At 44.1% G+C, this 14,016-nt stretch overlaps 1 protein-coding gene across 1 annotated transcript in view; it reads left to right on the top strand.

Annotated features, from left to right (window-relative positions):
• Positions 1-11,989, top strand: part of CFAP47 (cilia and flagella associated protein 47) — a 380,184-nt gene extending 368,195 nt beyond the window's left edge. The window contains exons 72-73 of the mRNA XM_056861810.1: positions 6,595-6,763; positions 11,780-11,989. Coding sequence (XP_056717788.1) covers positions 6,595-6,763; positions 11,780-11,989 — 379 coding nt within the window. The remainder of the gene's footprint in view (positions 1-6,594; positions 6,764-11,779) is intronic.
• The last annotated feature ends 2,027 nt before the right edge of the window (positions 11,990-14,016 follow it).

Below are 14,016 nucleotides of genomic sequence, written 5' to 3'. Positions count from 1 at the left end.
TGTAGAATCAGGAACCCAAAAAATGAAATCCCCGTCCACCATGTCGATCCCTCCAGTGCAGTCTCACAAGGTGAAGACAGCTCTCCTATGGGCTCAAGAGAGCAGGTTCTGAACCACCTGTGGAATCTTCCAAGAAGAAGAAGGATCCCTCCCCTTCGAAACACTTGAAAAAATAGGACTCTAAACCTGCAAAAAGTGGGTTGTTGGCCCCATTGACTTCGAAGGCATCCTTGCCTCCAAAGGAAACTTCCACTTCGACCCCTCGGCGTCGGAAGTCTTCCACTCCAGAAGTAGTGGCTCCTGTGATCCAAGGCAATGCCCCCAATATTATGACTAGCAGGTCAGTTACTTTCCTGAATCCAACATATCCATCATCCTCTAACATCGGGTCCTTACTGGCTGCACAAACCGATCAGCCTCCAATGTTAACAATGGGGTCTCCTTTCTACAATCTCCCACCAATGTCTTGCAGGAAGAACATAAATCCAGGTCACAACTTAGATCACCTCACCTGGAGGCTTGAGCCTGGGAACACTCTTCCTCATTGTCTCAACATCATCACCGAGGTCGAGAGACGCCGACCATGGACAAACCCAAGACTCCCTCACGGATGTTCTCGTCATCAAAGGATGATGTTGTAGAAGTCCCACTGGTCCACTCCGACGGCGAAGACGCCAACAAGGCTCAATGCAAGGACTTGACGCTGACTGGAGCTACCCCTAATAGGGACCGCATCCACTGTGGGGCTGTTGTCAAGTTGATCACCACCATTGGGGTGAGGATGACCCATGTTGCTTCTATCCTCACAACCATCCACTGCAAAAATGGCAGAAGGACTTGCCTTCAACGTTGACCATGGAGCCAAAGCATCCGGAACTGACCCTCGACTCACAGTTGAAGTTGGAGAAGAGGTATTCCAAATCTGGATTTGCTTCCACCCCTTCCCCATCATGGGGGATCCATCACCAATATCCCCCACTGAGGACATTATATACTCCAAAATGCTTAACTGCCTAGCTAAACCGGCCACCTCTCCTTTCCTTTGTGTTTGATTATTTACTCTCTTTAAAAGATTCAGGCCTCCCCAATGTATCCATTAAGGTACACCTCGCCGCCACCTCATCATTCCATGTGGACATTGACTCAGGTTCCTTGTTCTCACACTCTCATTGTAAAAGGTTCCTGAAAGGTCTAAATAATATTTGTGTGTGTGTGTAAAGTGCTGTCAAGTCGCAGCCGACTTATGGCAACCCCTTTTGGGGTTTTCATGGCAAGAGACTAACAGAGGTGGTTTGCCAGTGCCTTCCTCTGCACAGCAACCCTGGTATTCCTTGGTAGTCTCCCATCCAAATACTAACCAGGGCTGACCCAGCTTAGCTTCTGAGATCTGATGAGATCAGGCTAGCCTAATATTTACCCTCTGGTAAAGTCGCCTGTGGCCCAATAGAGTTTGTCTCTAGTTTTGGCTCAACTGACTCAAAAACCGTTTGAGCTCATGGCCACCTGTCCCCTGGATATTTTGTCCTACAAGACAGCCTTCTTAGTGGCCATTACATCGGCCTGCTGAATAGGGGATTTGAGGGCACTCCCACATGACACGCCATTCACTAAATTCCATCATGATCAGGTGGTCCTGAGGCCCAGTCTATAACATGTCCCCAAGGTGGTCTCAAAATTCCATTTGGCACAGGATATTGTTTTGCCGGTGTTCTATCCTGATCCCCAGCTGCAATCTGATAGGTCCGTGTTGGCGAACCTATGGCACGCGTGCCACTTCCGGCACGCGTAGCCCTCTCTGCCGGCACGTGAGGGTGGGCTCCAAAAGGCCTCCCTGGTCGTCTGTGACCCTCCCTCTCTCAGCTGAGCTCCCCCCCACTGTGCGTGGGCGCGTCAGCTTCCTGCCTCACACTCACGCGGCTGGCTTCTTCCTCTTCCCCCCCTCTTGCCCCGCAACAGCTGACAGGCGGCGGGAAGGCCAGCAGCAATGAAGCGGGGTCTCCTCCTCCAGGCTCCAGCAGCAGCAGCTCCTCGCCGCCTTCCTCCTCCTCGTCCCCCTCAGGCGGCTCCCAACAGTCCAGCTCCAGGCTGCCGCCGCCATCGTCCTCCTCCTCAGGTGCCTCTCCCCCGGCTGTTTTCGCCCGCCGCCGCCTCCTCCTTCTCAGGGCACTCGCGGAGGGCCAGGCGGCCCCTCAACAGCCGCGTGTCCGCCAGAGAAAGGCCTGCCATCTCCCACCGTCCTCCCCCTCTCCCCCGCTCGCGCTCGTCCCTGACTCCTGCTGTAAGCTTGTGGGGTAGCCAGAGCCACCCTCAAGTCCTCTGGCTCGGGCGTGGCTGCATGGCCTCTGCCTTCTCCCTCCCTGCCCCCTAAGGTCGCCCGCAGGCTGGCGGGGTCGCGAGTGTTGGCGCGCTCGCCCTCGCTCTCGCCGCCCCCTCCTCCCCTGCCCCCAACAGCCAGCTGGGAGGTGCCCGATGCTGCCGTGCTGGGCCCCAACATCTCCGCCGTCCAGCACCATCGCCTCCCCGCCTCCCCAGAGCAGCCGGTAAGGGGGGGAGAACTTCGGGTGTGCGCCCTGGAGCAAGTCCTGGGTTGGGCTTGACGCCCGACCCAGGACACTTTCTTTCTTCCTTCCATCCTTCCTCCCTTTCATCCTTTCTTCCCCAGTTCCTTCCTTCTCTTTCCTTTCCCAGTTCCTTCCTTCCCCTCTTTCTCTCTTTCTCTCTCTTTCTTTCTTCGTCCCTCCTCCTTTCTTCCTTCCTTCCCCAGTTCCTTCATTCTCTCCCCTCTTTCTTTCTTCCTTCCTCTTTCTTCCTTTTTCTTTCTTTCTTCCCCTCTTTCTGTCTTTCTTCCTTCCCCTATTTCTGTTTTTCTTTCTTTCTTTCTTTCCCTCTTCCTTCCTTCCCCTCTTTCTTTTTCTTTTCTTTCTTTCTTTCTTTCTTTCTTTCTTTCTTTCTTTCTTTCTTTCTTTCTTTCTTTCTTTCTTTCTTTCTTTCTTTCTTTCTTTCTTTCTCCGTCCCTCCCCTCTTTCTTCCTTCCTTCTCTTTCCTTTCCCAGTTCCTTCCTTTCTCCATCCCTCCCCCTTCCCTTCCTCTACTAGGGCTGCCAACCTCCAGGTGGTGGCTGGAGACCTAGCAACCCTATCAATAATGTCTGGTGGCTGAGCAGAGGACGAGTCCTGGAGAGATGCATGCCAAATACAAACAACTTTTTATTGAAAGGTTAAAGTTTGCATCATTGAAAGCTCTGTTATTGTGTTTTTCTTTTAACGCAAAATATGTGAATGTATGAGTTGTTTTTTCTAAACTAAAACCTCAGTATTCAAGTTAAATTGCCGTATTGGCACTTGGCGATAAATAAGTGGGTTTTGGGTTGCAGTTTGGGCACTCGGTCTCTAAAAGGTTCGCCATCACTGTGATAGGTCCCTGCACATGCTAGATGTCAGGAGAGCATTACTTTTCTACCTTAATCGCACACAACAATTTAGGCAAGATACATCTTTATCTGTTTTGCGAGTACAGATAAAGGAAAAGGTGTAACCACTCAAACACTTTCCTGTTGGGTAGTCTCAGCTGTTAAGACAGTTTATACTGAGGCAGGAAGGCCTTGTCCAATCCCAGTCCACGGCCATTCAACTATGGCACACACCTCTTTGTCTGCCTTTGCCTCGCATGTGGACCTGCAGGATGTATGCTATGCAGTGAGATTGTTCACACCTTAGACGTTTGTGCGACACTACCTGATGGATGTCAATGCTGGAGCAGATGCTGCTGTGGGAAAAGCAGTGTTACAATCCATTCTTCTAGTGATCATCCACCTCCACAGTCAGTGAGCGTGCTATTCTCCCATGTGGGACTGCACAGAGGCCACAAAAATGAAAAGTGTTGCTTACCTGTAACTGTTGTTCATCGGGTGGGCCTCTGTGCAGGCACACATCCCTCCCTCCTTCCCCGCTGTGGACTGACTCACTGCCTTGTGGGTCTTTTTCCATGGCAGCAGAAGGAGAACTGAGGGAAGGTTGCTCCCCCGCTCCCCATCATGTGCTGAAAGGCAGGAAGGACCATTGACGGAGGGGAGCAGGGAGCAATCCTTGTTACTGGGCTAACTTTAAGAAGCTTTCTAATTAGAAGTCCACAGCTGGCCTGCGCATGCGCAGATCCCATGTGTGCCTGCACAGAGGACCACTCGATGAACAACAGTTACAGGTAAGTAACACTGTTATATTTTATTTTGATGTCTCATGTGTAACAGTTTTTACATGATACCGGTTAGCTCTGTTTTATTCTGAGGTTGCAGCTGAAATAGTGGAAATGTTCATATTGGATTCTTTGAAGAAACTTCACTGCCAGATAGCTTGTCCTTTTATTTTTGAATTATTTTATATTTTACATATTTAAGTAATGGCTAATAAGGGGGCAGCTGCTAGAGGGGGAAAGGCATATTTGTGCCTAGCTGGATTAGACTGATTGTTTTTCCTCTGGCCCAAAATATGAGTGCTGAGACATATATTCACGAAAGTAATATATCTGGCATCAACTGCTGGCTGGGTTACCTAAGAGCGTAACAAATCTTTGTATTACTGAGAGGGTTGGAGATTTCTGTCTTCCAGAGTGCAGCAGGGTCATACATAGAGCTGAAGCCTATTCAGGTGTCTAAGCCTCATTCTCCAGAGTGATTGATTAAACTTCAGTTTCTCTCTGACAGGAACATAATGTAATCAGTGATGATAAATGATGGGCTTTTTATATAATGTCATCTTTTTTTAAACAGTGCTTATCACTACCTTGGGTTTGTCATATAACATTTTTATCACGATATATTACCCTATGGCAACCAGGCTTTCTTTAAGTGCAGGTTTCATAAACACTGGGTTGTTGAATATTTCCTACCATCTCTGTCTTTAATAATTTAGTTCCAAGCACAATAGTTGCTTTAGAAGGCTATTGGATAATTGCAGATATAACACAAAAAAATAGAAAGTTTTACATATGTACTTTTCCGTTACACCACAATTATACCTGAATTCATCGGATCATTAGGTTGTATAAATAGGGCCAACTTACCAGCACATGACAATTTTTCTACCATGTTGTTGCATTGCCACTCTGCGCCACGGGGCTCCTATGGTCTGGTAAAATATGTTAAAATCAGCCAACCCTTTAAAAATAAAATAAAATGGGACCTATAGAGCTATTAGAGATTGTAGTGAGTAAGAAAATTCAAGCTTAAGCCAGGATGACATGTAGGGTTTGCTTTCTTGATGAGTTATAATTCTGCACTTTGATGTTGTGTATTCCCCTTGGACTTTTTTGTTTTTGGTAGAACAGTGACTTTCAGATTTGTAATAGTATGTCCAGGGCGATTAAAATGCTCTCCCACTGGTTGTTGTGGTTTCTTTTATCTGATTCGTGTTCGTTAATTCTCTCACACCGAGACTGACAGATTTTCCCAATGTAGCCAGCATAAATTATTGGCACATAATGGCATATTTTTAATTGGATGATGTGCAAGTGGATGAGACCAAGATGGTGTAGCTGATGTTATTAGGTCCTGTAACAGTATTGCCCAAGTGTATATGGGGATAAAATGGTTTCTAGGTCTGTTGCAGGGTTTGATTGTGGGTTTGTTTCTTGTTGGGTGGTCCACAATTGTAGGTGAGAAGCCATTTTAAGTTAAGGTGGTAAAGCTTCCTGACACTTTCTGACATGGCGGGATAGTCCATCCATATTAGTAATCTGTGGCATTTCTCCCAGTTGCAGAGTTTCATGACTAGTATCTTTTTAGCAACCGTTTGCCTTCCATGATTTTCAAATTTCACAACACCAAGTATTGTTTATGTACTTTGAAATGTTTAAACTTCTGAATGTTCTATTTTTGTAAAATATATGTATTGGTATGTCTATGTATTTTAAATTTATGGAGATACTGTAGCCTGATATCTCTGAGGTTACATCTGTATGTAGGGTGGTGTGATGAGGTGTTGGTTCAGGTTTAATGTCAGTAGTGAATTATAGATCCCCCTCCCCAAATTTGGGGGTATATTCACACTTAGTCATCATTATTTTAAAAAAACAAATTTCATTTGAATTAAAAACACACAAGGTAAATGTATATAATTTATATTGTACACAATAGGGATTTGTGTTAATCTCCCATTCAACCACTTACCTTTTTTACGCAAAGGACTGGGAAGTAGTGATACAACACTGTGGAAAAGAAAGGAAGAATAGGTAGTTCGATTGTCTTTACTGCACAGAAACAGAACGAGGCAGTGGCAAGAGCCTGGACAATAACAACCACAGAATATTGTCGAAGGCTTTTACGGTCAGAGTTCATCGGTTCTTGTAGGTTATCCGGGTTGTGTGACCGTGGTCTTGGTAACGTCAGGAAAGAAAATACCAAGACCACGGTCACACAACCCGGATATTCTACAAGAACCGATGAACCACAGAATAGTTCCAAACCAACCAAGTGAATAATAGAATGTACAACTGTGTGACAACATTAATGTTTGTGGACTTTTGTAGCAGGAGGCCAGTTGTTAGGACTACCACTGAGGCATGATAAATGTTATATATTTTTTCTGTGGCATTTGCTAGGTACCCGGAGCCTTACACAGCTTACTTCCTGCCAGGCAGTGATCCAGAATTTGCTGTATCACCTCAAGCTGGAGAACTTCTTCCACTTGACACAGCCGGAACTCTCATAACTATTGGATTCAAGCCTAATATGTACAGCATGAAACACAGAGCAACACTGGTAATACAGGTGAGCCCGAATAGTGGGTTTCTTTCTAGTGGATTTCACTCTATTATTCAGATTCCAATTTATTATTAATATGGCAAAGCCATTAAAATATTCTATTAAGTTCACGGATATAAGTATTTTCTTCCTATAATAAATTCTGTGGGTTCACTTTGCTATTAAAAAGGACCCCAAAAAGAATGTTTTATCTTGGTTGCATCATCCTTTCTTCCTTGTAGTAATTTTAAAGGTATATACTCAGTGATAAATGCATTGACTTTCAAATAAATGCAAGGAATATAAAAGGAATCTGGGCTGAATGCTAACTACTACCAGTAGAAGAACATCTGTGCCACATTTTCTTGTGTTCCCGCAGTCATTTCTGACTCCAATCAAATATATTATCTGGGTCACTGGAAATGTAGATTAATAAAGTAGATTAATAAATACAGGTTGGGGCACTGCAAAGGTGAAGAGGGCAAAATTGCACTGCAGCCCCCCAATCTATGTGGCTATTAATCCACATTGTTCTGCAACCCCAGAGCCTAACTACGTGTTACAGTTTTTAACATGGTATCTGGGTTCTTCCAATCTGATTTTGACTCAGACAATCACTAGACTTGTGTGAGATTCCCCCCCCCCCAAAATGTGCAGGTTCCCAATTGAATTAAGTACACATACATCCCCCTAATATGCACCGCAGTGCTTTTCAGAGTGGGAAATTGGCACAGGCGGAAGGTTGAAGCCTCTTCTTTCCCCATACCATGGTTCTGATCTGAACACATTTGGGAAACAAGTTCCCTCACACCCAATATGTGACTGTCTGAGTCAAAGTCAGATTGGGGGAGTCCAGACACTACAAATTAAAAATCATAATGTACAGTTTAGCCCCCAAGTATCTGCTATCCAGGGGCTGGAAATGACTGTAGGAGTGTATAGCTGCTTGGATGGCCCCATGGGGCCCAAGTGGCATTGAGGTGACCAGAAGTCCTGTCCAAAAGGAAACACAGCCCAACTGAAAGGAGCATCTGAATGCCAGCATGCTTCTCAAAAAAAAGATCTTCTTAATTGTTTGGCTGAGTCCTATGGATGTTTACTCAGAAGTAAGTTCCAATAAATTCAGCAGAGCTTACTCCCAATCAGTTGAGCATAAGTCTGCAACTTCAGACATTTCATAGGAATCATACTTCATATAAATTACATTTTGAAGATGGCATATTTTAGGGGTTCTCTCAAGCTTAAATTATGAAGTTAATCTAATATAATGTGCATATTTTGGTGTTTGTTAACATTTGAAAAATCATGATTTTTATAGCGTAATAGATGCAGAATAGATATATTCAATAAATGTGCCATATAAGAATTTCAAGAATTTCAAGACAATAAAATGAGCTTAAAACACAAAGAATTAAAACATGTATTAATTTGCTAATTTCATATTTATATTATTTTAAAAAGTGCTCCCCCCTCCCATGCCCAACTCAATGTTTCTGAAGTTGCTTCCACACCCAAAATTAAAACAATACTTTTTAAAATTAGGGATGCACAATTTAATTTCACAAATATTCATAATTCATTCAATAATGCCATATTCAAATATTTCCAAATCCAAATTTTTATAATTCTGCATATTTTGTGTAAGTCTGAATATTCAGAATCCAATTGACTCCTCTAGAGATCAAGCTTGGCTGCCTGGAAGAAGGAAGTGAAACATATTTGCCTGGCAGCCGAAGCACCAAGGGCAGTAGAGGCTGGCAGGTGAATGTCCCGTGACTAGCGAGGCCATGGATTTGCCAAGGGAGAGGGGAATGGGTTAAAGCAAAGATGGTGACTGATGCCTCTGCACTTAAGGAATCCCATAGAAGGCATAGGCAACAGAAAGCATACTCACATTGGTCCTTTCCTACTGAAAGGTAGTCATAAAAAAAGGTAAAGGTCCCCTGTGCAAGCACCAGGTCATTCCTGACCCATGGGGTGACGTCACATCCCGACTTTTACTAGGCAGACTGTGTTTACGGGGTGGTTTGCCAATGCCTTCCCCAGTCATCTTCCCTTTACCCCCAGCAAGCTGGGTACTCATTTCATCGACCTCGGACGGCTGAGTCAACCTTGAGCCGGCTACCTGAAACCGACTTCCGTCAGGATTGAACTCAGGTCGTGAGCAGAGCTTTTGACTGCAGTACTGCAGCTGACCACTCTGCGCCACGGGGCATAGTTGCTTTATAATTATTTTTCTGTCCCCTGATAATTTGCTACTGATTCATGCTCTGCATGCTGAAACAGTCTTTCCTGTGTCCTTTTCCAAGTACTTAATTGTACCTTTAATTTCTGCTCACCGAACACACAATGCAATAATAAGATATAATTATTAGCATGAAACATATAACTGTAAAGACAATAGGAAACAGCCATTTCCCACCAAAAAGAAAGTCTTTCTAAAAGGTTTTTCTCATCCTTCTGACTCTCTTCCAATGCATGTGTTACCTCCAAAGAGATGAGCTGACGTGGTAAGTGCACAGCAATAGCAACACTTACCTGGTAGCAGTGCCAGGCCCTGGACAATCACTGCAATCGGGGTATTCAGAACCCTGAACCAGGAAAGTAGAGGGCATGGCACAGAAGTGGAGGATGCGTGATGCTGGAGGAAGGCAAAATGAGTTCTCAAGGGAGAATCCCTGACCCTGTTTTCATTTCTCCTTCTCCCTTTCTATAAGTTGCCAGGCTTGTTGTATCTGTTTAGCTTACTTTCAAATGTGCAATGTATAAAAATATTGTTTTGCTGGAGGACCTGCTGGAAGACCTTGGGGCCCCTTCTCTCATTCCTTCAGGGTCCAGCAGGCCTACTAAGGTGGGGAATGAGGAGGGCATCAGGAGTGTGGAAGAGGAAGTGCCCTGCCAGGAGCTGCCATCTCAACCCTTTCTCTCTTGGGTATCTCTTCCTGCTCCCACCAGACATGGTGTATCTGGCCCTCACCCCTCTAGGGCTGTTAATTTGGTAAAAACCGAACCAAAAAAAATACCAAATAAATGCAAATTCGGTAAAATTCGGGTTTGGGATTACTGAGTCCACAAAGTCCGGGAGGTTGGCAAAGCCAAATTTGCCATTCCTGAAAAAGACGGATAAAAATCTGGCTTTTGGAGGAATGTCTTTCCGCAGCTCCAGGGATGGTGGGATTTTTGCAGGTAGAGGTCCCAATTTGTTAGGGTAGCATGCCCGAGTAAGCAGAGGCAGGCAACCAAGAGGGTGAACCATCTTAATGCCAAGATGATTGCTCTTGACATTCAGCCTTTTTAGTGTAGTGGCCACCACCAGCTGATCCAGGATGCTTTCCCCTAGTACACAATTCCTGTGCACACCACACTGAACAGGATGGCCCTGCCCTCCCTTTACAGGGAGACCAGGGAGCACGTGAAGACACAGTTGTCCCAATATCTAGACCAGCTCTGAGGCACAGCTCTGAGGCACACTGCTTACAGCATACTGGTGGCAAAATGAGGATGTTTTGGCTGGGGGTAGGGCATTAGTAGATAAGGTGAGGTGTCCTGCTGGGTCAGCTGCTACAAAGCTTCGCTGCACACCCAGTACTGGATGTGGCACAGATGCCAGCCAACATCTCTGCTGCCATCCAGAAGGCACTATGCTGAATACAGCAATTCTTGACTTTAATCTCAGAAACATACTAGTGTCCAAAAATGCCTAAGCCCTGAATTTGGATAACAAATGATTGGTGTATACTATTAATAATTAGATGATGTTGCACAAAGTAAGGATTTCCAAACAGTATAGTATAGAATAAGATCTAGGCCAGAACCAAGGGGCTGAAAGGACTTGGGGATTTCCAGCCTGTCAGTCCTAGTCAACTGACAAACATTCCAGTTGAGGTTTATAGGGGTATTGCCCCATGGTCTCTTTGTAACAAGAGGTGTTTAAATGGACTAGAAAAACAGACTTCTTGAACAGATATGAATCAACATAAATGAAATAATTGACAGAGAATTTTGGTGAAATACTTGTGGGCTTAGGTTGACAGTTTTTACACGAGGCATTTATTTAATACCTCATACATTTCTGTCTTACTGTGAGGTTCTCCAGCCAACCTCGGCAATCCCGCTCTGACCTCAAGGTCAGAGCAGGTGGGGAAGGCAGGGAGCAGGGATAGTTTGAACAGCTCAGGGAAACAAAACCGAAAGATGCTCTCGGGCCTAACTCATGTCAAGAGCCTCCCTGGACCGCACGACTCCTGACATTTACCTTTGTTTATGAGCATGGCTTTGCATTTTCAAAACAAGCTGGTAGGGAGGTAGGACAACATGAGTTTCTTTCCTCTCCCTTATCTTGTTTTGAATATTCTAAGTTGTTCTATGCCTTGAGGCATATACTAGCATATGGATTGGACATAAGAGATGAGTGTGGGAGCATTGGCAATGTATATTCAAAACCCCAAAGAGCTGTGAGGTGCCAATGATAGGAAAAATGCTTCTGTGCCAGCACAGAGGCCTCCTGCCAACAACATTGGATGTGTCCCTATGTTAAGCTAATTCCAGGTAAGGAATTTACACTGCAAAATGAGACTCCTAACACAGCTGTTTTCTAGCCATATTCTGAGATGACTCACTTGACCCAAACAAATGGTAAGAGTTGTTGCTGTTTATTTCCAGCCTTCTCATTAATCCCTGGGGTACAAATAAAGCAGCAACCCATTCGTTATTTTTGTTCGCTTCCTGCTGTGAAATGGTTTCCTCATAACTGCCTCCCAAACTGTTGCACATTAACAAGAGTTTAGATTACCTAGGGCGCAAGACAGTATGCATATTTTAACACTCTCCTCTTAGTACAAAAAATGAAATGTTCTGCCTTGGTTTATCATACACAGTAATGTTTCTTTTCCACCAGTAGTGCAGTTCCAGTAATGTGATTTTTTGAGGCACCCTCTGCATGGGAAGCAATGAATGACCTAATTACATACTTTGTGCAGATAGTTGTTGTATGCTTCATGGTAGAAAACTATGAACTACTGAAACTTCTCATTTGTGTTTTAGACAGCAGGAATGCAATGGATGTATGAGATCAATGGCTTGCCACCACAGACCGTACCACCTGCAGTATCGGCAAAAGTTGTTTGTAGGAATACATATGAGAAACCAAGAACAGTGCAACAACGCAACTTTATACGTGAAAATATGAAGCTGTTATCTACTGGTGTGTCCTCAACGGTCAAAGGAGCACCTTTAATATTAAGAGCAAAATAAAAATACAGTGTCTTTATTTTAAACAGAAATTATATTTCGTAGGACAAATTTATTGCTAACTATTTTATATGTATTGGATTATAAAACAATAAATTCTTTACCAGTTATGTCATTAAACTACTGAATGTGGACAGGAGTTTAACTGGGTTTCCTGTGTCCTTTTGCAATGGTGATGGTGACATAGCAGTAAAGCACTCTGTAGCATCTCAAATGCCATAATACATGCATGAAACTGCTTATTCTTGTGATACCAATAGAGGAGAAGCAACAAGTGGGCCAAGTATTGCTTCAAATTTTTGTTAGTGCAGCTAAAGTAAGCTCTTAAGAAGGAGCTGCTAATGTAAAAGTAATTTTAGTAACAACTTACAGCACATTCCTGAGGTTTCACATCGAAACCTCTTAGGAGGCGGCGTGACCCCGCTGCCAGCGTAAGTGTGTGTAAAACGTTGATTACATGCACTTACGCGGGCAGCGAGGTCAGTCTCGCTGCCGGCCAAGTGCTGCAGGACCGCGCCTCGCTCCTCCGCCGGCGCAGCCTCTCTGTGGCGCAGGCCACAGTGTAGAGAGGTCGTGCCGGTGCAGGGGGGCATTCCGGGGGCGGGCTGGGGGGTAGGAGCTGCTAGTTAGGTGGCTTCCTAACCCCGTTCGGCTGGTTACACCGGCGCTGGGAATGGCGGTACTGCGCTTGCTTTTTAGCAGGCGCAGCCTCACTGTTCCCTATGGGACAAAAGGCCCCGGTAAAACAAGAAAAAGCAGCAAAACGGCTTTTTTTTTTTTACTGTGTACAGGAATTGGCTTAGGAAGAGGTGCCACTGCACCTCTTCCCTGCTGTCCCCGTACGCCATCAGCTCATGAATGCTGTTAGTGTATAGCAATAAACACTACTGTATTTAATAGCAGCACAATAGTGGTGATTTAAAAAAAAATCTTTTTATTGCTTTCTATTTGCATCCTTTCTGCTTGGCAAAGCATGCCCTGCAGGAGACATTTATAATGTTGATGATGTGGAACTGGTGGAGGCAACTGATTGCTGTGTCAGCGTGATTGACAGGAGTGCAGTGAAATTATATAGGTAACACAAGAACTGTAGAATTCTGGCTGTGGTATACTTGGCAGAGAAATGGATAAAGGTACTGTAAGACACATTTAAGTTCCCAAGTCATGATGACAGCTAGCATCTGAGTCAGTTCCTAAATACATTAGAGAATACACATGTGATTTTTTTTTTGTACAGTGAGATGGGCAATCTATTGAAATGCTGTTTTTACCCAAGCACTATTAAAAGGCATGAGTATTTTGTCAGTTCAATAATGTATGGATAATGATCCTAATGATGTGGCTCACCAGGATTGCGATCTGAAACCATTTAAGGAAACTGGCATTGGGGACTGGTGTAGGATTTAGATGGATACATTCAGTGCATCTGATCCCCACAAGAAACATAGCAAAACCTGTGCTGGTCTACGTGGAAGTCTGGGAGAATTATACAGAAGTACATTGCCACAGACTTCACAGGTTGGTGTTGTACAGAAGTTTTCACTGCAATGCATCTTTTTGTTTGTGTTTGACTTTTTGTGTTTCAGGTATAGTTCTGAAAAATAAATCAGAAGTGCAGGAAGTTCCTAAGGTGACACAAGTGGGCCCTATATCCTTGCAGTGCACATGTCACAAGTTAGGATATTCTAAATTATTTTGTGAATCTCACTTCAAAAATAAAAGGGAAGAAGATACCAAGTCTCCCAGACAGTGACAAACTTTTTTCTGCTGCTGTTAATATCTAATCCAAATAAAATGTTGCTGAAGAATTGAGAAGATCCACAGATCACAGTAGTGACCGTGGTAAGAATTTTTTCAATACATGCACCCACAAAACCTTTTCTATAGTTAAGGATAGTATGACTTTTTTTAGAAAAGAGAAATTATCATAATCAAGTCTTTATTGCATTAGCGAAAAAAGCCACAGCAATAATACAGAATAAGGGGGAAATTCCACTAAAATAAAATCAATAACATTAAAAATAGTAACA

The sequence above is a fragment of the Euleptes europaea genome, chromosome 16 (assembly GCF_029931775.1).
Source record: "Euleptes europaea isolate rEulEur1 chromosome 16, rEulEur1.hap1, whole genome shotgun sequence".
Lineage (NCBI taxonomy): Eukaryota > Metazoa > Chordata > Lepidosauria > Squamata > Sphaerodactylidae > Euleptes > Euleptes europaea.
The sequence above is the reverse complement of the archived record's forward strand: the minus strand, read 5'-3'. Positions and strand labels throughout refer to the sequence as shown.